We start from the raw sequence: 27,792 nt of genomic DNA, 5'->3' as shown, positions 1-27,792 counted from the left end.
CGGGACATGACAAGCAGGCCTCGTCTCCATGAGCCCACCTCTTCAAATGAGAGACACCGACTTCCACCTCTCTACCCTGCGTTCAGGGAAAGACTAGGAGGGAATGGGAGGAATGTGGAGCATGGGGTGTTCTTTTCAAAACTAAGCATCATTAGTTCCTGACTTGAAAAGCAAGCCCCACTGCGGACCTTTGCAGACCCAAAGCACACGGTACTAAACACCGGACGCACTGGGCTCGCTACGAGAAGGGACCCAGCCACCATGGAACCATGACCCACTTGTGATTCTGGAGATTTCTAGAAACAAGCAGTCATTCTGAAGGAAGGAATAGATGAATGTGGAAAACTCCACTCATAAAGGCTGCTATTATGTATTTTCTCAAATAATATTATGTAATAAAATAGAAAACTCATGATTTATAGCAATGTGTATAAATCCAAGGAATATAGAAGGGAAAACTGCCATTTCCCGATTTAAATTAAAAAAACGAAAGATGAACACTTGCAGTCTGTGTTTCGTGTATTAGCAGAAGGAAACTTCTAGTATTCTAACTGCCACTGGCTTGCTAGGCCTCCTCCACCACACGCAGAGCGGGGTGCGTGCGGCCAAATGCAGGGTGAAGAGGCCTTTGATCCCCACCAGGACTGCACCCGGAGGAGGAGGGAATCACCCCACTGCGCAAACCCATCTATCCGGTGGCCCGCTGGGAGACAAATGCAGACAGACAGAGGGGGGAGGGGCGGGGTAGGGGGCGGGCTGTGAGGTCACACACGGTCACAGGACGAGCAGACAAGCCATGCCACTCCACAGTGCCTTCCAGTCCATTCACTAGTGTAGCGGACCACGACCTCGTCCCTGCGCGGGGGGAGGGCGCGCGCGGAGCCACGCAGCTGCGCTGCTACTCAAGTGGCTTCCGGCGGCGGAGTCCAGAGGGGCCATCGGGGCTCCTGGGGGGCGCCGAGGCGCAGTGCCTGCTGGGACTAGCCGTCAATGCTCTCCTTCTTGGCACTGTAAATGTTCTGCACCGTCTCGTACACAAACTCCAGGTCTTCCGGGTAGCGGAGCTCCAGCTCTGCGTTGGGGATGTAGTGTGTGCCGGTGAACTCCGAGAAGTAGCGCCCCACGTCAGGGTGTGAGATCTCCAGAGGCTCCACATTGTACTCCAGGTTTTCTATCGGCAAAGGGGCACACACAGCCCTGTGAGCACAGTTTCTATCGGCAAAGGGGCACACAGCCCCGAGAGCACAGTTTCTATCGCAGCAGCTTTTCCCCAGAGACCCTCCTTTTGAGAAAAGACTGAAGAGGCTTAGGGTATTGGGGAGACTAGAGGAAAAGGTGGGGGTGGCCATGGGGGGCATCTTCCTGGGACTCATCAACTGGGGACACACCCATCCCTCTGCTCCGGCAGCCCCTGGGAGCGCACACCCGCTCCTGTGCCCTGCCACGCAGCCGTGCTTCTAGCGGCGGGGTCCCCCAGGTGACTGGACGCCTCCAGGAGGTAGTGGGAGGAGGCGCACCCCACCCCGCACGCAGCACACCCACGGCGGCTGCACTGCCCACCTCTGCCAACGAGAGAAAACCACACGTTCCGATGGAGCGGGAGAAAGCTGCACAGGCGCCGCGGCATGTGAGTGCTGTGTGGCTCCTCCCTGGCCACGGCCCAGGTGTCCCGCCCCAGCTACGCCCAGCAAGTCTTTACCACCTGCTCAGAAATGCGCTGGGCCAGGCAGAGCCCCATAGGACGTGTTCCCAGGGTCGCCCCTGCCCGCTCTCTGTGCACCCCACGGCACAGCCTGGCCCTTAGTGGCCAACCACATACCGACGCACGCCCCCTACTGGGGGCCTGCCAGAAACACAAGATGCGGGTGGGTGGAGCCTGACACAGCACCCAGGGAAACTGCCAGATGCGTGTGTGTGCGTGCATGCGTGTGTGTGCGTGCGTGTGTGTGGGTGTTGGATTACGAATGGGTTTTACTCAGAGCAATGGGATAAATCCAGAAATGGACCACCCATACCTAGGGTTTCAAAATTCAGCTTCTCAACATCTGCCGCTGGCTAAATATGGGCTGACAAGAGCCAAGATCGTCTCAAAGGCCGTCACAACACTGAGCTGAAACCCAGGACTCCGGTGGGGAGGGGCGGGCGGCAGCGGCTTGCTCCTCGCTCCAGTTCGCAGAGCAGAACAGTGCCATGTGACCGCCTTGAGCAGCAACGCCCCGGGAGGGATGCTGGGTGCTGGGATGAGCCTTCACACGATGCCGGGGGACTGTCCCCAGGGGGAGGCACACCCCAAACGGCGGCTGCGACTCTGCACAGACGCGACCCAAAACACATCACAGCAGAACATTCACTGATGTGATCGAGTGGCGGGTCTAACTTCCAGTTTACAGACCACACAACAAAACAAGGCAGCGTGCTGAGACCATCTCCAAGACAACCAGGCAGCCATGACAAAGGTCCCCGTGGTCATGGGGAGGAGCTGCTACTAAACACTTGACCGGCTGAAGCCCCAGTGCCGGCGGCCCTGACCTTCAAATGGCTCCCCGAGCTCCTCCTGAGGGCAACAGAAGCTCAGAAGACACACTAGAAACCCGAAGTCACCGGGATTTGTTAAGTGTGGCTGCGGTTGTGCCAATGCAGGGAATGGTCATGTGATTCAGCACTGAGGGGCATAAAAAAGCCCACACCTGAGACAAATGGTAACGCTGTCACACCTCCACTTTTGTAGTCCCGAGCTGTGATTCTCTGGCCCCAGCCCGCTGAGGAGCTAGAATCACAGGCACGAGCCAGTGCTCAGCGCAACATGTACTTTTTGGGAGGCAGATTTTTCACAAAATTCAAGGCAGAGAATCACTGAGCAAATCCCAAACTGGATGAAATACAACTAGTGGTACGAAGGGCCCTAGTAGCCTCCCCAGCCGCAGACCTGGGCAATTCATGTGTGGGAATTAAACATTTTGGATTTTGGAATATCTTGATTTTATATGTGACTACATTTGCCAAAATCAGGTGTAGTAAGTCCAAGAAAAGGCGGGCTTACTGCCTTACTGCGGGGGTCGGTTGTGGGGCTTGAACTCAGGGCCTTGAGCCTTTTCCTTTTTCTTTTTTTTGCTCAAGGTTAGCACTCTACCCCTTTGAGCCAAAGCTCCATTTCTGGTGTTTAGGTGGTTAATTAGAGATAAGACTCTTACAGACTTCACTGCCTCGGCTGGCTTCAAACCACATTCCTCAAATCTAAGCCACCAGCGCCTGGCTGCGCTTTCAACTGTTGGACAGTGCTCTTAGTCTGAAGTCCCTGGAGACACGACGCCTCTCTCATTCTGCACTCTTCCTACTCGTCTCACTGTGTGCTGTGTCTCCCTGCGGGGCAGCTGCTGATGGTTAGGACAGACAATGGTGGGTGAAGCTGCTCTGCCTGAGAGCGCTCACATGGCCCTGGATTTGATTCCTAGCACCATCACCACAACCAGCAAAATTGTCACAGTTAATTCAACACAAGTGAAATTCAACAAGGGCCTAAATAAAAAAAGGCTGATTCTCTGAAAGCCTTCTGGCCTCTACCCTGCCTGCTTCAGTTTGCCATACTAAATACCTTCAAAGATCACACTGGCACTCAGGTCAGCACTGTGGACTGAAGTTCCCACAAGTGACCACACGAGGGCACCAGTGAGAAGGCACAGCCAAAGTCACAGGGGCCCAGAGGGCACATGTGTAGGAGGTAGAATTGTGCGGAATTTGACTGGCACAGGCAGTGACCAATCAGATCACAGCATGACAACAATATTGGTATAGGGTCCTTGCTGTGTGTGGCTGCCCCCGTGCATGCCCGCTCAAGTTTAGTCCTGAGATTAGCTATGCCCAACCACCACCTCTGCGCATCTGAGTGCTGAAAACAGGCCCAGGGGTCAGGGAGGGTCCGTGGAGCTCCTTACCTTGGGCTGCGTATCTACAAGAACCATCCTCCACCAGCACATTATAGAAGGGCTGGTGGTGGCCGTGCGGCAGGCTGTGCACATTCATGTTCCGGATCCACTCATGCCCCATCATGCAGGTGGGGTCCCAGCCGTAGATCACACAGTTGTAGCCGTACCTAGTGGGCAGAAGACACCGCACGTCAGTTCCCTGGCCCATCAGAGCAACTGTGGGAATCTGCTGGGAAAATGGTGTGGCTTCTCCAGCCTACATCTTCCACATTCACCTGTCTGTTCTGGGTTGACTCAGGACACCCCTGCCCTCTTCACTAAACCACTCCTATCATCAACAAAGTTCTCAGCAAAGAATGACAGGCCAGCTGACTGTCTAAGTAAAAAGGTACCAGGGCACTGGCCAGATTCCCCACATCCAAACCAATCCTGCCAACAGCATGGATGCCGGTGCAGAACCTTAGACAGCGACAGGACCAACAATGCATGAAGACTAAGCAGCCTGGTGACAATCAACTAGCACATCATGCAGGACAGCCAGAAGGATGAGCTCTGGCTGGAGAGTGGATGAAGCCAAAGAATGATGATTTGTTAGATGTGCTAACAGAATGATGAATAAACTAGGAGGAAAGGGAGGGGTTGGGGGGGGGGAGAGAACATGAGTGCGTGCTCCCTATCATTTAGAGAAGCAAAGTGACATGCCTGCCGGTACTGGCATCAACTGAGCAGGGAGGACCAGAACCAGAGGTGGGCAGTGAAGGCTGGCCTGTGTGCTAACTGCTGACGCTGGCTGATGACGACACACCTGGCTCATTATGCTCACAGCTCTATTCGTAAGAGTGCTTTTAAGTTTCCATAATAAAACTGAAGGAAAAAAAAATGACCAAAAAACCAAACACCAGAATACACTAAGAGGATGACACACAGAGCCACAGCAGAGGAGGCACTTTGGACTTTTCCTCCCACAGGGACTCGTGTTCAGGGTAAGAACGGCTAATCAATAGGAGCAATAATAACAGAAAACCTCCAAGTACTTGAAACCACCAAGAAACCTGAATGGCCAAAATGTCTGAAAAGACCCGCGAACTGGTGTAGGGCCACAGAGAGGCGAGAAGCACAGCACAGAAGCCTTGGCCAGTAGTGCAGTGTGAAGAGCAGCACTCGGCCCCAGGTCTGCTGGCAGGAATGAGCACCACCATGTCAGACAGTGTGTGTGGAGGACAGCTCACGTGCACAGAGCCTAGGATCATGAGACAGACTCGCAGAGCTGGGCACACAGCAGCAAGTGGCCAGACATGGCCAGCCGTGATTCCGAGCTGGGTCCTCCTGCCGTGACGTGCCAGCTGGCCGGAGGCTCTGCGTCCTGCACACTCACCTCTTATGCTTCATAATGAGCCCAATGGAGTAGCAGACGTCCCTGTGCTTCTCATCGGAGCGCAGCTTAACCTCCACGCCTACCTCCTCCTTTTTACGCTCAATGTGCTCGAGTGTATGCTGCACCAGATAGCCCACCGCCCCGTGCTGCCCGGGGTCCAGGGTCTGGATGTGCTGCAGGATGTCAAGCACCTTCAAGACAAGACAGAAAGACTAGGAGATAATATTTTCGCCAGGCCTTTTCTTTTCCGCAGTGTGGGATCTAGACCTACCTACGTAACCTGACAGAGGCCAGCAAGGGGGGCTGCCACATAGGCCCCCCCATGCCTGGAGAAAATCCTAAGCTACTTTGATAAGAGCTGCAAAGACATGCAGACACAGCTGCCTCAGTGCTGGGGGGACAGCAAAGGTCACTGAAGAAGCCTAGGGATGGGAGGCCTGCCTGCCTCCACGGCCAGCACCCTAATTGCTCACTGTGCCTCCACAGAAAAATGAGCGCTGAGCCAGGTTACCACACATATGCGTGAGTGCATGCGCACACATGTGTAGTTCTCTGGCAAGTCTGTCCTTCCACCTTCCTGCGCCTGAAATCACAGGCTTGCTCAGTGGCAAAGGCAACCTCCAGTCCAGGACCAGATCTGTGAAACTAGCTGTTTTTAACTGTGAATTGTTTTCCTCACTTATCAAATGATGACTCACCACCCTATTTCCTAGTACAACTGAGCCTTCAGATAGGACTAGTCCTAAGCAACAGAAGCCATTGTCATGGAAACCCAGCCTTGTTTTACAAATTGACACTCGAGGGCCTTCATTTCCTTAGGATGCATGCATGGCTCTCCTCTACCCATGGCGGGGTCACCGCTGGGCCTCAGAGAGCAGACGATGAGGCTGTAGAAAGCATGCGCACCATGGCTAACCCTAGGTCAGAATGAGCTCAGCATACCTGCTTTACACCTTCTTCCACCCCACACAGGCCTTTCCCCAACACCCCCTTCTCAAGTGGAACAAGAGGTCCCCGTATTCAAAGCCCGACAGTTGTAAGGTCTTTTCCATGTCCAGAGGACCCCAAGGGCCTGTCGGCCACACTGTATTGCAAGAGCCTGCCCCGGGCAGGGATGTTAAGGGAGCTGAGGTCAGAGAGGGAACTTGTATGACAGTTTGTCAAGATGACTTGAGCAGAGTAAAGGGGCTTAGCAGGCGGCTGAGCCCACGTCGGCTCTGGAGGAGGCCTGGGGAGCCAGGGCCCAGCAGCCATGCACACCTGGGTGAGAATGGCAGTGAGGGGAAAGGGGAGGCCTGCCTGGAAAGGGGAAAGGGAGGGGGAAGGGTGTAGAGTGCAGGCAGGAGAGCCCACACTGCAGAGAGCCTTGCAGAGGGATAGAGGGCAAGAATGGAGCAAAAACCTAGGAAGCCGAGATCTGGGAACAGGGAAGGTGGTTACCAGCTGGGGCAGTTGGCAGTGTGGAGGCCAGATAAGGAAGGCAAAGCATTTTCTGGGCCCAGTGACAAGAATGAGCAATGGAGGCCATGGACTTTCTGGGCCTGGACGTTCATGGACTTTCAGCACCTGGAGGGCTGAGCAGACCCCACATTCAGGGACATGTGTGGCAGGGGCGGGCAGCCACGGTGTAGTCAGGGACAGTAAGAAGGAGCACCAACTGGGGGGCTGTCTTGGAAGTGGGAGGGGTCCTCTCCACTGCAATGCTCAGGAGGAGGGCAGGGCTAAGCATGGACTGCACATCCCTCTTTGGTGATTTGGAGATGAGTCCATGCAACACCCCAGTGAGAACTCGAGCTGACCCCTCTCCACGCTGGTTAACAAACAACATGGTTACAGACCTACTTCTGGGGGCAGCAAGGACAGGGCGGGTGGCACGGTAGCTCTGGCATGGTCACAAGTGGGCCCAGGAGTCCGGGTCCATGGCTTGCCAATGTGCGGTAGTGCCTAGGCCACAGGGAGCATCAAGAAGAACAGCATGGCGGCTGGACTCCGATGCTTTACGGAGTCACTTTACTTGCTCGCTGCAGGGCTGCATCCCTTGATGAGTGGGGTGGGGTGGTCCTGGGAGCTCAGTGTCCCGCCACAGAGGAGACACCAAGTTCTACAGGAGAACCAATGCTCCTTAGAACAGAAGAACTTCATTGACGGGTCACGACCGGAAGACTTAATTTGGGATGGCCACCTTTCCATCAGAATTTTCCTCTCTAAGGCAAGGAAGAAGCAGCAAAGTAAAATAATTACCTTCTCTGGCCAGATGCCCAGGTGGAAGTAGAGTCTGGCCTGGAGGAGCAGCAGCTGCACCTGGTCAGGGTACATGGCTAGGTACAGGTCCAGCGAGTCCCGCAGCAGCTGGTATGACTGGTCAATGCCCTCCCTAGGGACAAGAGCAGATCTGTCTCATCCTGTCTGTTCACTTTGCAATCAGGAGCCCCTTTTTGGAAAGGAACTAACAAATTCCAAATGTATTTTCCTGACTCTGCCATTTCCCCCTTTTTCTGTAAAGAGTTATAATGCTCTTAACAAAATGTATAATACACAGAAACCTTGTGTTCAGTGAAATCCTCACTATTCAGTAACACTGCTGTAAGAAAGGGGTGGGGGGCGCCTTTTCACATGTGTATGTTAAACTCCACTAAACTCCTTTGTATATGTTTACCTGAAGCCCGATTTACCGTTAAATTTGTGAGTCATTTAAACCCAAAATGATAGGCTGGTTTAAACAGCCATTATGTGACAAAGTGTAACCTCACTGGCTACCTGCGTGTGGTCTGGTATGACTGTGCAATCTTTTGGGTGTGTGACAATCTCATTGGTCGCCTACATGACCAGGCTTCACCTTGTGATTTTTGCCTTTAAAAACCTAAACATGTGGGCCGCTCAGGGTCGCAGTATCAGCTCCCGAGCCTGTGCTGCGGCCCTGGCTGGTCAGTGTAGGAACCTTCTCAATAAAGTTGTTTCTTTAATAAAAAAAAAAAAAAAAGAAAGGGGTGGGGGGGAGTGAGGGGCAGAGTGACTGCTCTGTGGGGCTCTACAGCATGCAGAGTGAACCCCAACGCCGCCTATGGCCTGGGGCAATGCTGGCAGGTCAATGGAGGACCAGCTCTGATGACAAACGTCTTCGCGGGTGAGGGACAATGACACTGGAGAAGGTCACGTGTGCACAGGGACAGGAACATATGGGAAGTCTACATTCTGTGCACTTTTGCTGGCAATCTAAAATAGTCTATTAAAAAAAAATTGGATACCAAGCAGAAAGCTACTGCTGTAACACACACCTACAACTTTCCCGGGAATACTATGCTTCTCTTCATCTTATGCAAATCACAAGCAGATCCTGTTTAGCTGTCAGAATCCTATTTGGGTGAGGTAGGCACACACGCAGATGTTTACCGAGAGCTCGCCTAAGACCGTTGCAAAAGTCTCTGAGAAAAGGCACTGAGGCCATGGGAACGGCGTGAGCACAAGGCTACAGGACCAGCCCCTTCCCGGGGCAGTGACAGCCATCAGTGCCCAGACTGCTCTATGGTGTCACAGAACTGAGGCTGCTGGAGCATCTCTAGAGGCATAGCACCCGAGTTCAAATCCCAGTGTTACCAAAACCCCAATTCTCCCAGACCAACAGGCACCCCTGGCACCCAGGCCCGCTCTTACCGCTTGCCCAGGCTGAGCAGGTTCCCCACCATGCGCTGCAGCACCTTCTTCACGTTCACCACGCCATACAGCGCCGCGGTCACATGCTGGCCGATCAGGTACTCGCACTCCTTCACCGTCAGCTGCTTGCCCTTCCCAAAGGCATCTATGTAGATGTAGTCGAAGATGTCCAGGGTTGTCCTAACCAAGAGCCAACACCAGATGAGACAGGAAGGATTCGGTCTTGGACTTCCCCACACCCCAACTGAACATGGACAGCAGGAGGATCCCAAGTTTGAGGCTGGCTCAGGCCACTGAATGAAACCATGTCTGAAGACCAATCAACCAACTAACCACACCAAAACCCAAACCCAACCCAACCCCCCCAAACCCAAAGTCCTGAGTAAGCAGCTCAAACCTGACCTTATGCACATAGGCCATAAAGACCACAGTGTCCTGGACTTAGAGACAGTTCTGACATACGCCAGCTGCTGCAGTGTGTTAGCAACACAGACCCCCAAAATGCCATGGACATTTATCAGAGCTCAGTGACAGAAAGTTCTGGCAGGGGCTGTGGTGGGACCAGCATCTGAGAAGAGTTACAGCACACCACCATGAAGAGCTCAGTCCTCTGCTTTCCATCCCCAGCATGGCCTTAGCTGGATTTGATGACACTGGCCCAGGAGCCATGCTTCATGCTTCACGCTCAGAGCCGAGTGGAGTACCATGACAAGTTCTTACTGCATGCTGAGTGGGAGCTTGTGGAGGGGTTAGCTGACTCTTGTGAACACAGCTTTTTTTTTAACTGTATTTTTTTTGGGGGGGGGGGTACTGGGAACCAAACCCAGGACGGACGCTGCACTTGCTGCTGAGCTACATCCCAGCCAGAGCAGCTTCTCTGACAGTTAAGAATCCTGAGCAAGCAGAGCACTGGTGGCTCACATCTGCAATACTAGCTACTGAGGAGGCTGAGATCTGAGGATCACAGGTAGAAGCCAGCCCCAGCAGGAAAGTCTGTAGATTCTTGTCTCCATCTGCTCAGAAAAAGTTCAGAAGTGGCACTGTGGTCAGCACTCAGGGCCAGACCTCTGGCCCCAGGACTGGCAAAAATTAAAATTAAAAGAATGAATCCTAAATAAAGGCCATTTACTGATGGCTCATAGCTGCAATTCTAGCTCAGGAGGCTGAAGTCTGAGGATTACAGTTCAATGCCAGCCTGGGCAGGAAAAAAGTCCATAAGCCACATGCAATTAACCACCAAAAAAGCCAGAAGTGGAGCTCTGTCAAGTGGCAGAGTACTAGTCTTGAGCAGAAAAGCTCAGGAACAGTGCACAGGCTCTGAGTTTAAGCTCCTGGACCAGTATGTGTGTGCATGTGCAGAATCTTGGGTGATTTCTTCTCTGAATTGTGTTCTGTTTACAGTCTACTTTTAGCAAAAATCTAAGAGTTATATAAATGGTCTAGAAACAAGAAACTCTAACTCTTTTCATGAGACTGAAACTTTATAAGGAAAAGCACAAAAAAATTTACTGGCCAAGTTTATGAGCAAAATCTCCTGGACAGAAAATAGACAAATCAAACACGGCAATGATATTTAAAATGTGATTAATGCCAGGCCCTAGTGGCTCATGCCTGTACTCCTAGCTTCTCAGGAAGCTGAGATCTGTGGATTGAGATTTGAAGCTAGCCCTGGCAGGAAAGTCCTTGAGACTCCCATCTCCAATTAATGGCCAAAAAGTCAGAAGTGGGTGTGGCTCAAGAGCAGAAAACCTCAGGGGCAGCTCCCAGGCTGGAGCTCTGTAGTACTATATAAATTTAAGAATATTTTAGAGATATGTAAGAAGATACACTGGGTTGAGAAAAGGAAATAGGCTGAAAAAATTATTTTCATTTAAAATAAGGGAGAAGCGGCGGGGGGGCGGGAATGCTCAACACCTAGTACATTTTTAGGAACATGAATTTGGGAACGTATAAACACAGTTGTTAAGGAACCACGCACACACATAATGAAGCAACAAATCTACATGCAAGTAAATACTTTCAGACTAGCTGGGTATTCCCTGTGGGGAAGGAAGGGGAGGAGGCAAGCTTAGAGGCACCAGTGAGACTCTGCCAGGCAGTGATACAGAATAAGCAATCTCCTCTTGTAAGCACCCAAGCTGTTCATCGAAAACATCTGCCCCATGTTACACAGGAAGGTACTGAGACTGAGGCCCCAGTCTTCAGGGCTTTCTATCACACGATGGGCATGAATGTATTTGAGCCAGCAGTTTCAAAGAAGAGGAGAGAGGATACAAGCTTTTCATCTAAGTGGAAAATTTAATGTGAAGTTATTTCAATCAATCGATTTCTTTCTGAAAAGCTAGACTACAGCCAAAAAGGAACCGTTAGCCAGGTAAGACATTAGGCTTAAAAGAAGACAACAGCCAGCTGTCGTGCCCACCTGTAATTTCAGCAGTTAGGACTCTGAAGCAAGAGAATCCAGAGTTGAGATCAGCCTAGGCTACATGAGCTCAAGGCCAGCCTGACCTACATACCAAGACCCTGTATAAAACCAAATTGAGATGTCTCAGCTCTGTTGTAGAGCACTTGCCTGGCGTGCCCAGGCTCTGGGTTCCATGCCAAGCACTGCAAAGATGATAAAGATGATAAAGATGATGATGATGATAAAAAAGAAAACAGAACCCATATGCCAGTCTTGATAATTCTCATCAGCTGGTCACCAACATTGCAGAAAAGTTTTGCCCCCATATTTGTTCTTAGACTCGTGTGTGTGTGTAGGAGGAAGGAGAATTTATGGAAGAAAGTAAAGCAAGAGTCTAGGAACTCTTTGATCTGATCTACTCTGGAGCAAAGGGACTTGGAGAGCCAGACCTTGAAGTTGCAGCATATTTCTCTTAACTAAACTTCTTGTGATGTTTACAGATTCACATAAGAAACTGCCTTAATGTAACCTCCTCTGCTGGAAGCACTTGTTTATGATAAAATATCACAACCGGAATATCAATACACAAAACAGCATTAGCACCCTGGTTCTGGTTTTAGCCTGTTTGGTTCCAGCTGATTTGATGTTGGAAGGAAAGCCAGCTTCCTCTTAGCACCAGCTCTGAAATGGCAGAGGTGGCTTACCCTTCCGCTCCTTGGCACCACCGGAGTAGGAAGTGGCTTGGGAAGTTGACAGGCTCCAATGGGACTCCCAGCTGCCGTGCGATCGTCAGATAAAGCAGAGACATGCTGATTGGAATGCCTGTTCTGCGAATCAAAACCTAAACGAGAAGATGCAGAGAAGTCACAGGAGGAATCATCCTTCTCATACAGTCAGTACTTCAGGGATTTGAACTCAGGGCCTCTCATTGCTCTACTTACTTGCTTAGCTGGCACTTGAGTCATACCTCCAGCAGTTTTTTGCTGTTCATTTTGGAGGTAAGAGTCTCCTGGACTTTTCTGCCAGGGGTTGGCTTTAAACTGCTACCCTCTAGATCTCAGCCTTCTGAGTAGCTAGGATGACACGCTTGAGCACTAGGCAATTTAATCTTATTTATTTTTTGTTGGTTGTGGGGCTTGAACGTGGGGCCTGGGCATTTTTGGTCAAGGTCAGCACTCTAACCACTTGAGCACAGTTCCACTTCTATTTTGTGTGTGTTTAATTGGAGATAGAGTTCTACAGGGACTTTTCTGCCCGGGTGGCTTTGAACCACGATCCTCAGATCTCAGCCTCCCGAGTAGCTAACATTACATATGTGCACCACCAGTGCCCGACTTTATTTTTAACTGGCTCAGAGTAAATTGTATTTATGGGGTACAATGTGACATTTAATTGTTTTCTGGCAGTACTGGGGATGCAACTAGGGCTTTGCATGTGGTTAGGCAAGTGCTTTACCACTGAGTTACATCCTCAGCCTATAATGCTGCTAGCTTTTGCAGCTTCAGCAGAATAATTTACTTACTTAGATCAGGAATTAGAAAGATATTACCCACACAGTCTACCAGATACTTTGGTATAGCCAGAGCAAGAAGTTTTTCCTTTTTGTGAGACAGGGCCTTACTATCTAGCCCAGGCTTGTCTGAGACTTCTGCCTCAACCTCTGCCCGCTCCACGCCACCCCCCCCCCCCGCTGGAAGATGTGTGCCATCATGCCAGCACGTTTTTATATTTTTAAGTATTTGGAAAAACAACCAAAAGAACACTGTTTTGACGTAAAAGACGAACTTTAGACGTCAACGTGCATATAAGCTGTTGGGTGCACAGTCTCTTATGTTTGTTGGTCACATGTCCTTGAGGTAAGGCAGGACTCAGGAGCTAAGCCAGCCACAGGGTGTGCACAGGTGTACTGACTCATTGCCCAGGCCCCTACAGAAGGAGAGGACTGACTCTGATTTAGGGCCTCCTTAAAAGAAAAAAAAAACTTACCAAGGAATGAATGGAAGAAACAAAATAAAATGAAATCGCAGAAAGAACCATAGATATGAAAATGGAGACAGGCAAGGAACAAATCCAAACCAACATTGAAGGGACACCAGCCCCAAGTGGCTACATTTTTGCCAGCCCTGGAGGGCAGCTGTAGGAACCCTGAGCACATCTGCGGCTTCGCGGTCACAGGAGCCACTGACCATGGAGCAAGGGATACAGGGTCTGCTTCTAGTAACACTCAGCTCAAGGGTTTGCATAAAGGACAGTCCTTGTCAGGGAGAGTAAACCTTGTAATTCCATGTGACAGAGGAAAAGGTGATTTACTAGACATTCAGAGTGGAGAAGACAGCACTTGTCAGCAAGAAATGCAATTTATCATAGGTGAGCTAGAAGTATGTGCGCGTGTGCACCCCCACACACCCCCATCCCTTGGTATCCATGGGAGACCTGGTTCCAGGGACCCTATGGACACAAAGTACCCTATATAAAATAGCACAGCATTTGCACATAAGCTCCACTGTCCTCCCCTAGTCACGTCATCCCTGGACTACAGTTGTGAGTGTTACCTACACACTTCACAAGTGTCGGTATTACTCAGGTGGCAAGGGAAAATGCTGTAGCCACTACAGTCAGTTATTGTTAATTTTCTTTCTGGTCAGTCGTGGGGCTTGAACTCTGGGCCTGGGTGCTGTCCCTCAGCTCATCAGGTCAAGGCTAGCGCTCTACCACTTGAGCCACAGCGCCACTTCCGGCTTTCTGAGTTGTTTATGGAAATAAGTCTCATGGACTTTCCTGCCCGGGATGGCTTTGAACCATGACCCTCAGATCTCAGCCTCCTGAGTAGCTAGGATGACAGGTGTGAGCACTGGTGCCCGGCTTCCCATGTATTTTTGATTCAGGGGTGGTGGAACAAATGGAAGCAGCAGAACCCACAGACACTCATGTGTGTCTTGAAGCTAGGGCCACACTTGCCTGATGCATATATAAGTTGAGGGCATTATAGTAGTCCATTCGGTTCCCCTTGAACTTCAGCTGGTCATAAAGGACATAGTTCATGGCATCCAGCACCTGGCTCTGGAGCTCTATCTCCATTATCATGGGGGACTCACCTGCAACACAGAGATCTACCCTGGGACACAGCACAAACAAGATCATGATCCTGCCCCCACCACCCCCAGCAGGCAACTAATCTAGGGAGAAGATGGGTGGAAGTCTTTATGTGACTGCTGTCATTTATCACTTTTCTCTGTCCAGTTTTGCTCATGCTGGTGGTGCTCAACCACTTGAGCTCTGCTTTTTTTTTTAAACTCTCTCTCTCTATATATATATATAATTTTTTTTTGTCTTTTTTGGTACTGGGGATCAAACCCAGTATGTTGCACTTTAAGCGCTTTGCCACTGAGCTACATCCCAGCTCTGAGCCCTGCTTTTTGCTGCTTAACTAGAGATGGAGTCTCTTGGACAAAAGGCCCTGACTGGTCTTGAACCAGAATCCTCACATCTCAGCTTCTTGAGTAGTTAGGATCACAGGCATGAGTTACATGGTAGGGCCATATGGCTGAAATCATCAAGTTCATCAATTGTTCTAAGGTTTCCCCTGCAAGCACAGCTAGGTCCAAAGCAATTCCACACCTGCCTTGAAGGCCAGGCTAGGGTGGCGGCTGTTGACACCCCGCAGGGTTTTGCAGACCAGCTCCACAATGCTGTCGATCTGGGCCTGGATATCTCTGAGGCTGATGTCGGAAAGGGGGTTGCAGTACTGGTCAATGTAGACGGCACCTGAGATGAACAAGAACCACAGAGTCAGCTCTCCTACCCACCTAACACCCTAAGTCAGGCTTTCCACACCATCCCACCAGACAGCCTTCCTTGTTGGTCTCAGGCCTCGCACATCATACACACTAAAAAGTGAATAAACAGACTGAGCTTCTCCCAAGGGGTCATATGAGCTATGGCAGCTCCTTATTTTCCTTCAAACAGAAAAAGAGACTCTCCTTCTAACTCCCCTATAGGTCCCCAATCCAGCAACTGGAAAACTTAACAGTACAAGACATAGGATATGAAAATGTTCAGTGATAGACAGGCCCTTTGCATACTTCATTTCCAGACTTGGAGACAACTCCACCTTCCCCCCTTGCCCTGTCTGCTGCCCGAGTTCAGGTGTTCCTGCATGGCTGCACTGCTCTGCAGTCCCTCCCCTCCTAATGCTGTGGTTCCCAGGCTTTTCCCAGAGCACCTGCACTTACTCTAGTCATTCACTCTGGGTCAAAACCCTCCTTCAATCACTGGCAATCCCACAGCTTCCAGGGCCTACAGTGCTGGCCGGCATGAGTAATTCCAACAGGATCTCAACCCGAGCGCGTGTGTGGAAAAACCCAAAACCCAAGGTGATGATTTCACTTTAGTTGATTATGACAAGATTCCTCATTTTCTTTTGGATGATACTAGACTTTTCCACAATCAACCATAACCTAAAATAGGCATTGTGGGGTACACAGAGATCTTAAGGATCTAGAACACAAGAAATTAATCACTCAGAAACCCGTGTCTCAAGTGGTAGAGCGCTGGCCTTGAGCAAAAAAGTTCAGTGATAGCTCCCAGGCAGCGTTCAAGGACCAATAGGAAAAAACAAAGAAACAAAAAACTCAATATAAGGGGCTAGACATACTAGAACATTATCTGTCATCACAGCATTTGGGAGACAGAGGTAGGACTGAGAGTTCAAGGCTAGCCTAGACCCTGTCTCAAAGGTCAAAAGCACAATGTACTCAGCTGAGACAGAAAGGATGCGAGCCAGCTGACATCAGTAGCCGAGGCCGGTGAGAGCTGAGCTGCAGTGGCAAGGAGGCAGGGCAACGCCAGCGAGGAGCCCAGGGTCTCTGCAGGGCCCTTGGCTGGAGAAGCAGCAGGGCACTGCAGAGGTAGTGGGGGAAGTGTGGCATTAGGGGGACGACTGATTGTACGGGGTGCTGAAAAGCAGACTACAGCCACACAGGGTTTGCTTTGGGCTGCTGGGGCATGCTGGCTGACTGGCAGGCAGAAGAGCCAGGTTCCTTAGAAAGCTGCCGGGGAGAGTGGTGACAGCCCACATGGGAGCACAACAGGCTGGAGATACAACTGAAAATGGCAGAAAAGGAAAACTCCACCAACAGGGTGACTCATTGAGAGCAGGGGGGGAAAGTGAGCGTGGACTTCATAACCACAACTTGTATAATATTCCAGGAATCAAGGCTGTTGGAAAACTCAAGTCACAATGTGTTCCTGCTCAACCTTGCAGGAACATGGAGTGGCTCCTCCGCATGCCTGCCCACCCAGCTCCTTCCTGCTCTTGGAGCACAGAACAGCCTGTCCCCATTAACCTCTGACCAGAGGCTGACACGTGCTCTAGCTTACAGACACAGGGACCCATCCATCGCTGATCTGGAAACCATGTTTCCAAGCTTAGAAGAAGGAACTCACCTCATTAGGCAACATGTCGCTCATAATCAATGACACGTCATTAGATAATAAACACAGTCTCTTTAGCTGACTTTGAAACACGTCAAAAAGACCCTTAGCTCTCCTCTGCAGTGCAGCCTCATTCACTGGTCAGACCACAAATTCAACCCCTATCCTCCTCCACACTGCCCCAGGCAGCTCCCACACCCTCGTCCACAAGCACCCAGAGACCCACCTTCAAGATAGGATTCATAGTCATCAGGTTGCTGAAGAAAAGCCTTGAGATTATTTAAAATTTTCTGTTGCCGTAGGTAGTAAAGAATTTTTTTGGCATAGTATTTCCAGGTCAAAGCTTTTCTGCAAAACAACAACAAACAAGTCAGTAAGAATTTCAATTGCCTAGTTTTGACTTCATACTATCATATCAAGATCTTAACAGGACAACCACAATTGCTTCACATTCCTGTAATCCTTAGTGGCATGGAAAACAGCCAGCTCCGTTTAGGACTTGCACCTGCAGGGGGTGGTGACTGGTTGTGTTAAAGGCTGTGGACCAGTTCTGGTCTACTTCCCACAGGTCTGGCAGAGGGAATGCAATAGAGCCTGGAAGAGCTGAGCATCTGGGATGCCGCAGCTGGTTTCCTGGGCTACCACAGCTCACACCACGTTCCCCTTCTATGCCTGTGGCCATGGCGGGTTCTTTCAACTTTGGGAGGTCAAATATTTCCCATTCTGACCATTTACCTGACTAAGAGTTTTCCCCAGAACTCAGCCCCACACAGCCAACTGCTACTGCACATCCCACTATGGCCCACAGCCACCATGGACCACTCCTTGCACCCAACCCAGCCCTTTTCCAGAGTAGCTGCAATATGGCAGGCATTGTGCTTCTGCTCCATGGTGCTCAGCAGCTCACCAGAGGCCAGGCCAGATTCTCCAGTACTGCTCCACCTCACCACTCCATCAATTCCAGACATCCCTGCTCACTGCAGCTCCTGATGGTCCTAGTTCAGTTGCTCCTTCAGCGGCGGGCTGTGTTCATCTGCCCAGACTATGCCTCTGGCTGGCTGCAGCCTGTGCTCACCTCCTTTCTCATATAGTGCCCTCACCCTGTTCCCTGCCTAGCACTGCCGCATAGCAGTTTTCCTTTTCTAATGTAATAAATAACTTGCGTTTCAGCACTGTCTCTCCCACTGCACTGCAAGCTCCAAGAAGGCAGGGTGTTGAGGGGTGCTTGCTGCCATCTCCCCATTGTCTACAGCTGTGTCTGATGGAGAGCAGTTGCTGCCTGAAGCTCCTCACCAGATCACTCCAATGCCCAGGGATCATAGAAAGTGGGAGTCAGGGACAAGCTTCCTTTCACCCATCTTCAGGGATGCAGTGCCATCAGCAGAGGTGCCTGCTCTACCGGCTCTTTAACTCTGGAGTTGCAAAATGCACCTCAGGAAACACAGGGAACAATCAAGCAGCTTCACGAATACTCCTATATTCACCAAGCCAGGCAGAACTCCGCACGCCCCGTAAGCCCTCCATAGGCCCCTCTCCTGAAACATCCTGCACTGCAGCTTATTGCTTCCTGGCTGTGCTCTAGAGATAACTGCCAAATTCACATCCTTAAATATTCTAGTCTGACACAACATCTCTATTTACCTTTTGGTATTGCAGTATTTGAATTCTTAAGACTCTCAAGCTTGCTAGGCAGGTGCTCTACCATTTGAGCCACACTTCCATCCCTTTGACTCTTTTGTATTTTTGTCTTTGTTGAAAACCAGACTGTGTGAACTGTAGCTTCTGGTGGTCTGGAATTTCCTGGCTGTACCCATGTGTTTAATGTATTATTCTGAACATCTATTGGAAACTAGACAGAGGGATTCAGTCTGATCAGATGTGTTACTTGGCCAGATGCCTTCCCAGGAGGTGGAAAGGTCTTCCATCAAGAAGCAGTAACAAGGAGACAGGGACAGATTAGTGGTAGAATGAGCTCTGAGGTTGATCGTTAGCACCACAAAATAATAAGACTATTAATGCCTGTCTTTCCTGTGATGTTAGCAGCCATTCTGACTCACACCCACCTGTCGATTCCTTAGAGGCAATAAGCTGATGGTAAGACAGAAACTATAAGTGAACCAGCCTTATTCATATCTGTGTTCATATTGTTCCTCTTATTATTTTTCAAAATAATGACTTGAGTTTCTTTATACTCCCGAGACCACCAAGTACTACTGTGTGCAAATACTGCTATGAACCATGGTGCTAGACCTATCTGGTGGGGTCCATTCACACCACTCCCATTCACACTGATGCTCTACCCTGTACATCGTCCGACTCTTCACAGCTGACCTAAATGCTTCTGATATGAAGTGCCGTCAGGTGTCTTGCTATCTGACTCAAGGATGCCCAGATGTTCCAGGGGTTTCCCAGGCTGGATGTAGCAGCAGCCATTTCTTAACAGCCTCTGACTTCTTTCTGTAGGAGTGGCATCTAAGATCACACTCTGGCTGCTGGGAAGATCACCTCTACCTGCTTATGACGGCCAGACCTTAGTCTATTGGCTGTACACCTGTGTAAGCACACACCCTTGGTACATTTAAATACAAATACTCCAAGGATTCCCATTGGCCCCGGTAATGACAAGTTGCATGAAAACAGTATTTCCCATGCTCTTCTCTGACAGGGCTCAGGTGTGATTCCACATGTGAGACAGCTCATGCCTCTCACTTGGACTTAAGTCTACAAGACAGGGCTCATTGATCACCAGCAGTCGGTGGTTTTCTCATCTCTCAGCAGATCTAGGGAGAGGAACACAGGTCTCTACAGTCTTTCAAGTTGTTATGTTTGTATATGTAGAAGTCAGTTTCGCTGGATATAAAAATCCTTGGCTGACATTTTCTTTCAATCTTTTGAGTATCTTTTTTTCCTTCTGGCACACATCATTGCTGCTGAAAAGTCTGACGATAGATTCTCGTTTCCTTTTCTTTATAAGTGACTTTCATCTTGTTGCTGAAGTTCCCACAAGATTTTCCCATCTTTAAAATCCAGTGATTTTTTTACTAATGTATATCCCTGTTGGTTATTTTGGATCAATTTTCTCAGGTATTATCTATGCTCATTTAACTTGTTTCAAATCTTGCTGGGCACAGTGGCACATGCCTAAAATACCATACTCAGAAGGCTGAGGCAGGAGGAGCATAAGTTTGAGGCCAGCCTGGCCTCCACAGGGGGATACCATCTTAAAACCCCAAACAAAAATGAAAACACAACTACCAGACATAAATGCAAATTATCTTTAAATATTCAGGGGTTGTGGCTACTACATCACACTCTCCCACTCTGTTCTTTCTGTAAGCAAACAAGCACTGCCAGGAACGAACACAAACAGGGTCCTCTGTGAAAAGTGAAGGCCCAACATACTTGCGTGTGGAGTACCATGCTGTGGCAGAACAGCCGGTTTACACTTCATGTATGTCAGGCCAGGGATAACGTGTGATAGTTCTTCTAAAGGAATAACCTTACATGTTGCTACTGGCTACATGATTCTTTGTTAAGTAAAAGGCATCATTGCATTGTTCTTTAAGTTATTTGAATAGTGAAGTCAAAGCATTTTTCACTACATTTGTTGATGACAATCCTAAGAGCAGCCTTGCCTTGATTTATGACGTCTTCACTCACACCGAAGTTTCTTTGTCATCAAAGATCCCTGTCTGAATCTGGCGCTGGTAGTTCACGCTTACAATCCTACCTACTTGGAGGCTGAGATCTGAGGACTACAGTTCAAAGTCAGCCCAGGCAAGAAAGGCCACAAGGCTCTTATCTCCATAAAACTACCGAAAAAGCCTCAAGTAAAGCTGTGCCTCAACTGTTAGAGCACCAGCCTTGATTAAAGAAACTCAAGAAGAGAGCTCAGACCCTAAGTTCAAGCCCCAGGACTGGCGTGCATACATCCACACCACATCCACAAAAGATTCATCTGTACTTCTGCTGCTTCCCTTACCAACCATGGCTACAGAGGTCATTTTAAGTTTCCTATTTCCTTGTAGAATTTTTCTTGTCATCATTTTAAATATCACCTGTTTCATCTTTTGGCATTTTTGTGTATTTATGTGTACCATCCAAGTTTTACTTTCTAGTTACATGGAATGCTATTCATTAATCTATCTTTTCCCCTTTAGAGTTTAAAAACTAACTCATTTAGAGTTTAAATAACTATCTGTTATTCTGGGATGTTTCTGAACTGACTTTTGCTAGTGCTGACCACATTTTACCTACTTTCAACACTGAGATTGAAAGTAGTCTTAGAATATAATTATGTATTTTTTGACTCTTCTGAATCTATTCTTACTACTTTCAAAAAACTAGAAATGGAGCTGTGGCTCAAGTGGTAGAGTACCAGCCTTGGGTAAAAATAAGGGGCAATACCCAGGCCTTGAGTTCAAGACCCAGTGCCAAAAAAACAAAAAAAACCCACCACAGAAAAAAAAGCAAATAACTCCCCTAAAAACAACAAAAAACCTATGATCTATCCTACAAAAAAGTGGCCAGCCATTCCCCAAAGTGAATTTTATCTCTTGCCAGGTGATCAGGAACGACTTCCCCAAGGAACTGTTGGGTGAGAAAACCCATACAGAGAACCAGTCACTGTGGGATCCCGATTTTGTGAAAATCTGCAACTCCTTCCCCTCTCCACATGGCTGTCTACTGGCTGCACAGAGCAGATGCCATACTAGAGATTAGAGGATGACGCTGGGTGGGCCATTTTAAAGCAAAGTGTTCAGATGTGAAAACAAGGTACCCACATGAAGCATCCAGCACAGACATGTGGGCCCCGGTCTGGGTGGAAGGCAGAGATGCACATGAATAAACCACAAGTGGGATTTACTTTTAAGGCTGCACAGTGCTATTAGATCACACTCCAATTCAGTTATAGATCACCCAAAATAGAAACAGGAAAATGACCTCCACCTGCACTCCTCCAAGGCCTAGAACAGACTCTTCCCTCTCCCCTGTGGCTCCAGTGACAGACATGTACCTCTCCTACATCCCCTAAGAAACAGCCACAAAATACTTTACACCTTGTTGTGAGACAGTTCACAGTAACTTAGAGAAGACCCTGCACTAGCTTTCTTCTCTACCACTAGTAAAGTTATCTGAACTTTCAGAACAGAAAACCTTTTCACCAGGCAAGTATGGCTGACAGCCAAGTTGTCTCGCAGGTTCCTGGAAAGTAATGTTTAGTTGTAAAGTATAAAACATTTTAGGGTAGGTACTAGCAGGAGGGGGTCTAACTTGTCATCATGTGTTATTAAAATAGAATGATGGAAGTTGTTGAAATTGTATTAGGAAGGGGAAAGGGTAAGGGAGAGTCAGTTACTGGTAGTAGTGGTGTGTTTAAAACACATTATACATGTGTGGGAATGTCACCATGAAATAATCCTTGTATAGCTAATGTATGCCATTATAAAAACAAAGCAAACATTCTAAATAACCACCTAGAGATAATGGAGTACTGCAGTCTCTCCTGGAGGCTCAGCACACAGCTACAGTGGTTAAGATCAAGGTAGGGGACTATTTCACATGAACTTCAAGAACTGCAAAATCACCCCCTAAATTAAGACTCACTTAAAAGAGATTTTCAAAAAAGATTAAATTGAAGGCAGGTGGATCTGGTAGTGGCAGAAGAGAGGTGGCAAAAAGGCTGGATCACTGACAGTACAGAGGCTGCCCAGCGCACAGAGGCTGCCCAGAGCACTGAGCCTGTGCTCTGTTGATGCTCCACAGGAATTCTCTCTTTCTCCCCAAACAGTTTTCATAGTTTCTCTACAATCATTCTTCAGTACCTGTGGGGACTGGTTATAAGTCCCTCTCAGATACTCTAATACACACACTCAAGGGCTTCATCTAAAAAGGCACAGTGCTACATACTGCAGAGACTCTGCCCATTCTCCCATACACTTCAAACCATCTCTATAAAGACTTCTAATACCACATATAATGCAAATAATTTTTACAATTTAGGGAATGATAACAAGAAAAATAAATCTGTATAGTTCAGTGCACACAGTGTTTTTTCCAAATATTTGTGATCGTGGATGCGGAGCTGGGCTCATGGCTGCAGATGGCCAACAATATTGGAACTGTCTTCATAACAAAACTGGCTGCAGCATAATATGCAAGATCTGGAACCAGGCCTCAGTCACAATGGACCACAGCAGTTTTCTCTGAGGTTATTTGTTTTTTTGTTGTTGTTGTTTTTGAGTCCGGTCATGGGGCCTGAACTCTGGGCCTGGGTGCTGTCCTTCAGCTCTTTACCTCCAGGCTGGCACTCTACCACTTGAGCCACAGCGCCACTTCCGGCTTTTTTCTTTTTGCTTATGTGGTGCTGAGGAATCGAACCCAGGGCCTCATGCATACAAGGCAAGTGCTCTACCACTGAGCCACCTTCCCAGCCCTCTCTGAGGTTATTTCTATCAGTAAATCCAAATCCTGTGTAAGTTGTGGCTTACCTGCCTTCCATATTTAGGATGCACACCAGCTCATCCTCAAAAAAGATCTCTGGTCCCTCAAGGTTTTCAATATCACTGAAGCCATTACAAGGAACCTATAAGTGAAAGAAAAGCAGAATTAGGAATCTTTCCTTCCCTGGTCAGCGCTCTGGGTCCCTCCCCCTACCCCCACACTTTTCCTGCTGAGGGAGGGAGGAAGTGACGTGGAGAGGAATGAGACCATGGGCCCGTTACTGGGTTACCTATAGATCAGTTTTCAAATGCTAGAACTTCTGAAACAGACCATTCAGAAGGGGGATATGAAGAAACACAGCTCCTAAATGAGGTCAAGACCACCATCTCCCCCAGCTCACAACAGAAAGCCCAGGCAAGGGCTGAGAAGGTGGCTCAGTGGTAGAGTGCTTGCCTTGCATGCCTGAGGCCCTGGGTTCAATTCCTCAGCACCACATAAGCAAAAAGAAAAAAGCTGGAAGTGGCACTGTGGCTCAAGTGGGACAGCGCCCAGGCCCAGAACCAAAAAAAAAAAAGAAAGCAAGCCCAGGCAATCTGTGTTGTGCATACTAGGAGTGGAGCCAAACACTAGGGATGCTCAGAGCGGGAGGTCCCCTCCAACCCGCTGGGTGGGCTTGGCCATGCTCTCAGTTAAAGCTATGACTTTCCCCGTTTGCTATGGTGAAAGGAGCTACAATGTCTCATGCTAACCTGTGCGCATGCCCAGAGCACAGGAAGACATGGATCTTGAGCCACCACAATCACCTACCCAGAGAGCAATCTTAAGTATGTTTCTGTAGCATTCAAAGTCCTTGACACATTTCTAATTAAGTAGTGGTTAGGGGAAAGAGGAGGAAAAAAAAAAGGCACAACAATCCATCATTGTTAGATAAAGACACAGATGGTTAAAAATGCACAGAAATCCAGCTGGACTAGAAGCAGAGTTTGTAAACTAGTAGATTATCACTAGACTGCATCAGAAGCCTAACACCAGAATACCTAAACACCTGTGGGTGCAAAACACACTTAAAACTAGCCACTCAACTGTGGTTTAGCCAGGACATGGTTTCTGTAAAGCAGAACACTGTGCTCTTTCTCACATTAATAAACACTTATATAAATCATTGTACTCAGGGAATATCTGTTCTTATTCCTCCCAGGGGAATGAGTTCAAACTTGTCCAAAGTCCAAATTTTCTCTTTCTTAACCTTTGAAACATCTTTTTTCTTCTTTTTTTTTTTAAGCACTGGGTTTTATTTTTTTGGTCGGTTGTGGGGCTTGAACTCTGAGCTTGGGTGCTGTTCCTGCGCTCTTCAGCTCAAGGCGAGTGCTCTACTGCTTAAGCCACAGCACCACTTCCGGTATTCTAGTGGTTTATTGGAGATAAGAGTCTCATGGACTTTCCTGCCCTGGCTGGCTTTGAACCTCGATCCTCAGATCTCAACCTCGTGAGTAGCTAGGATTATAGGCGTGAGCCACCGGTGCCCTGCTATAGCACTGAGTTTTGAACTAAGAACCTTGCATTTGTTAGGTATGTGTTCTACCAGTTGAGCTATACCTACAGCCCTATTTGCTCTGGTTATTTTTTGAGCTAAGGTCTTGCCTTTTGTCCGGACCAGACTGGACTGGTATCTTCCTACTTGCACTTTTGTGGATAGCTAAGTGAGAGGCATGAACCATTACATATAGTTTTTTCCGTTGAGATGGGTTTTCAACAATTTTTGTTGTTGTTGTTGCTGGCTGTGGGGCCTAACTCTGGACCTGGGTACTGTTCTTCAGCTTTTAACTCAAGGCTAGTGTTCTACCACTTGAGCTAGAGCGCCACTTCTGGCCTTTTCTGTTTATGTGGTACTGAAGAATCGAACCCAGGACCTCATGCATGCAAGGCAAGCACTCTACCACTGAGACACCTTCCCAGCCCATTTTCAAGAACTTTTACACCCAGGCTGGCCTGGAACCACAATCTTCTTCCTGATCTCAGCCTCCCAGGTAGTTAGGATTACAGCTGTGAGCCAGCTTGAAAGTACTTTAAATTTATACACTCTATTACCTAATAGCAGTCAAAATTAGAAAGTCAGAAGTAACCACAAGTATACTCCAAAAAACCAAAATAGAATGAGATCAACTCTAGCCAGGTGCTCGTGACTCACACCTGTAATCCTAGCTACTCAGGAGGCTGAGATCTGAGGATCGAAGTTCAAAGCCAGCCAGGAAAGTCTGTGAAACTCTGAATTCCAATTAATTACAGAAAAAGCGGGAAGAGGAATTGTGGTTCAAGTGGTATAGCACTAGCCTTGAGCAAAAGGAGCCCAGGGACAGTGCCCAGGCCCAGCGTTCAAGCCTCAGAATAGAGGGGTAGGGGAGGGGGGGGTGGGGATCATCTCTATTTGCTGACCCTCAATCAGAAATACACACATCATCATTATTTTTTTAAAAAGCAAAACTCAAAGCCAGGCATGGTGATGTATACCTGTAATCTCAGCACTTGTGTGGCTGAGGCAGAAGGATCACAAGTTCAAGGAAAGTCTGGACTACACAGTGAGACTCGATCTCAAAATAATAACAACAGCCAAAAAAGAAAAATCCCTCAGAAACAAAAATTCCCAAACAAAACACGCAACAAACAACTTTCAGGGACAATGAAGAGGAATGAACCCAAGATGTAAGACAATTTTATTTGAGAGAGCAATAATTCTGATTTACAGGTAGCCCCTTAACCCTCTGTTACCTTAAATAATGCAGTTCACTACTGGAGAGAACCTGCAAAGCAGAGGGAAGAACAGACCACATTCATTTCACCAACCATTCTGGGAAAACAACTACGAGAGATTTACAATGCCCCATCATTGATGATTCCTCAGATCACATGAAGGTTGCCAAAAAAAAAGTTTAACCACTAGAATAGAATACTGCTTATCTGGATTCATTCCTCCGGGTGCAGTATGACCCTCCCTTCTCCCTCCACCCCCATTCTCTCTGGCTTTAGAAAAGTAAAAGCTGGCAGGGACAAGTGGCTCCGTGTTGCTGGATGGGAGGGAAAGGACACAATGACTCTCGCAGCCATGTAAGTGAGTAAGGGATTGTGTGAGCAATGAAAAGGGAGATAGTAACCAGAGCTGGATGAGCTAATGCCTACACACACACACACACACACACACACACACACACACACTCACACACCACAATCAGGCAAAAAGCAAAGAGCTCCATCCACAAATCCTTACATGCTCTGAAAAGAACCTCTTCGAGAACGAGGCTACAATCTTCCGGGCTTCTAACCCAGCTTTCTGTCGAACTTTATATTCTTCCAACCAATTGACGTAGTCGGTGGGGCTGTAGTGTTTCATAAGGGAAGGCCACCTACAAGAGAAAACAGCTCCTCTGCTTATCATTTACGCAAAAAAAAACCAAAACAACGACGACTACAACAGCAGCAGCAGCAGCAACAACAAAAACATGATGGACTGGTGGGAAAAGGGGCCTGACCACGGTTCCCTTCAGATCTCCAAACTCGGGTGTTGTCAAGTGACCTTGGCGTGGCGACACGAAGGCTGTGTCTCCCTCTTCCCCCATCTCTAAAACGAGGGCAGTCCTACCAACAACCCTAATAACGGTGACAATAGTAACAGCTCACCTCGGTGGCGCGCGCTTCCGAAGCGCTGGGCATCCACCTCCTTTAATCATACCACGATTAAAAAAAATAAAATAAAATAAAAGCTAAGTCTCACGATCACCATTCATCCAAGTCGATTCATGAGATAAAGCCAGAAACGGACCAAAAGAGACAGAGGGAGGGAGCGAAGCCCACACCCTCCCCCTTGCCAAGGTCACAGAGGGAGTAACCGAAACGTGCAGCCCACAGCCCTCCTCCCGCCCGGCCGGCCCGAGGATGCTGCGCCCGCGGGCGCCCCGCCATCGCGGGCTCCCGGTAAACAGCACCGGGGCCGCGAGCGGGGGGTGAGACGCACAAAAGCAAGCGGCGGCCGTGCGGTGGGCGGCAGGCCGGGATCCGCCGGGATCCGCGGGCCGGGCCCCGCGCGGGGCCTCCGCCGCCTCCGGGGCCCAGGGCCGCCGGCGGCCTCGGGCCTTTGTCTGCGGGCCGCCGCGGGCCGGGGTGCGGGCGCGGGTGGCGCGCGGGGCGCCGCGGGGGCCGCGGGGCCGGCCGCCCTCCGGGGGTCCCCGGCGGGCCGCGGGGCCGGGCGCCGCGCGCGGGGGGCCGCGGGCTCACCTCACCCGGAACTGCTCCTTCCACACCTTGCCGCTGCTCTGGCACACCTCGCGCAGCCGCCGGCAGGTGCTGGACACGCGGCCGATGTCGAGCGCCGTCAGCGAGCCGCTGCACAGGATGTACTCCAGCACCTCTCCCGGCAGGTGCACCAGGCAGCTGAGGCCCGCCACCTCGGGCGCGGCCTCCTCCGCCAGCGCCGGCACCACCTCCATCGCGCTGTCGCCCGCTGCCGCCGCCATCTTGTCCGCGTACCTGACGGCCGTCGTGCGCGGGTGCGCGCGCGCGCACTGGGGCAG

At 49.3% G+C, this 27,792-nt stretch overlaps 1 protein-coding gene across 2 annotated transcripts; it reads right to left on the bottom strand.

The window, feature by feature from the left end:
* Window positions 1–27,775, bottom strand: Fbxo21 (F-box protein 21). Of its 2 annotated transcripts, none has more exons than XM_013014438.1 (12): window positions 27,497–27,775; window positions 26,493–26,628; window positions 23,278–23,372; window positions 17,013–17,134; window positions 14,972–15,118; window positions 14,312–14,448; window positions 12,058–12,194; window positions 8,950–9,129; window positions 7,540–7,672; window positions 5,299–5,510; window positions 3,933–4,090; window positions 1–1,171 (listed from the first exon to the last, which is right to left on the bottom strand). In XM_013014438.1, exons 1-12 carry the CDS (start codon window positions 27,733–27,735, stop codon window positions 981–983), a joined length of 1,887 nt encoding a protein of 628 aa, XP_012869892.1. In that variant the 5' UTR covers window positions 27,736–27,775; the 3' UTR covers window positions 1–980. The 2 variants fall into 2 exon arrangements, with proteins under 2 accessions (XP_012869892.1, XP_012869893.1); XM_013014439.1 differs by having other exon boundaries at window positions 5,299–5,489; window positions 27,497–27,773.
* Window positions 27,776–27,792: the final 17 nt, after the last annotated feature.

This window comes from Dipodomys ordii, unplaced genomic scaffold, assembly GCF_000151885.1.
Source record: "Dipodomys ordii isolate 6190 unplaced genomic scaffold, Dord_2.0 Scaffold23, whole genome shotgun sequence".
Taxonomy (NCBI): domain Eukaryota; kingdom Metazoa; phylum Chordata; class Mammalia; order Rodentia; family Heteromyidae; genus Dipodomys; species Dipodomys ordii.
Note: the sequence above shows the minus strand (reverse complement) of the source record. Positions and strands in the feature narration are given on the sequence as shown.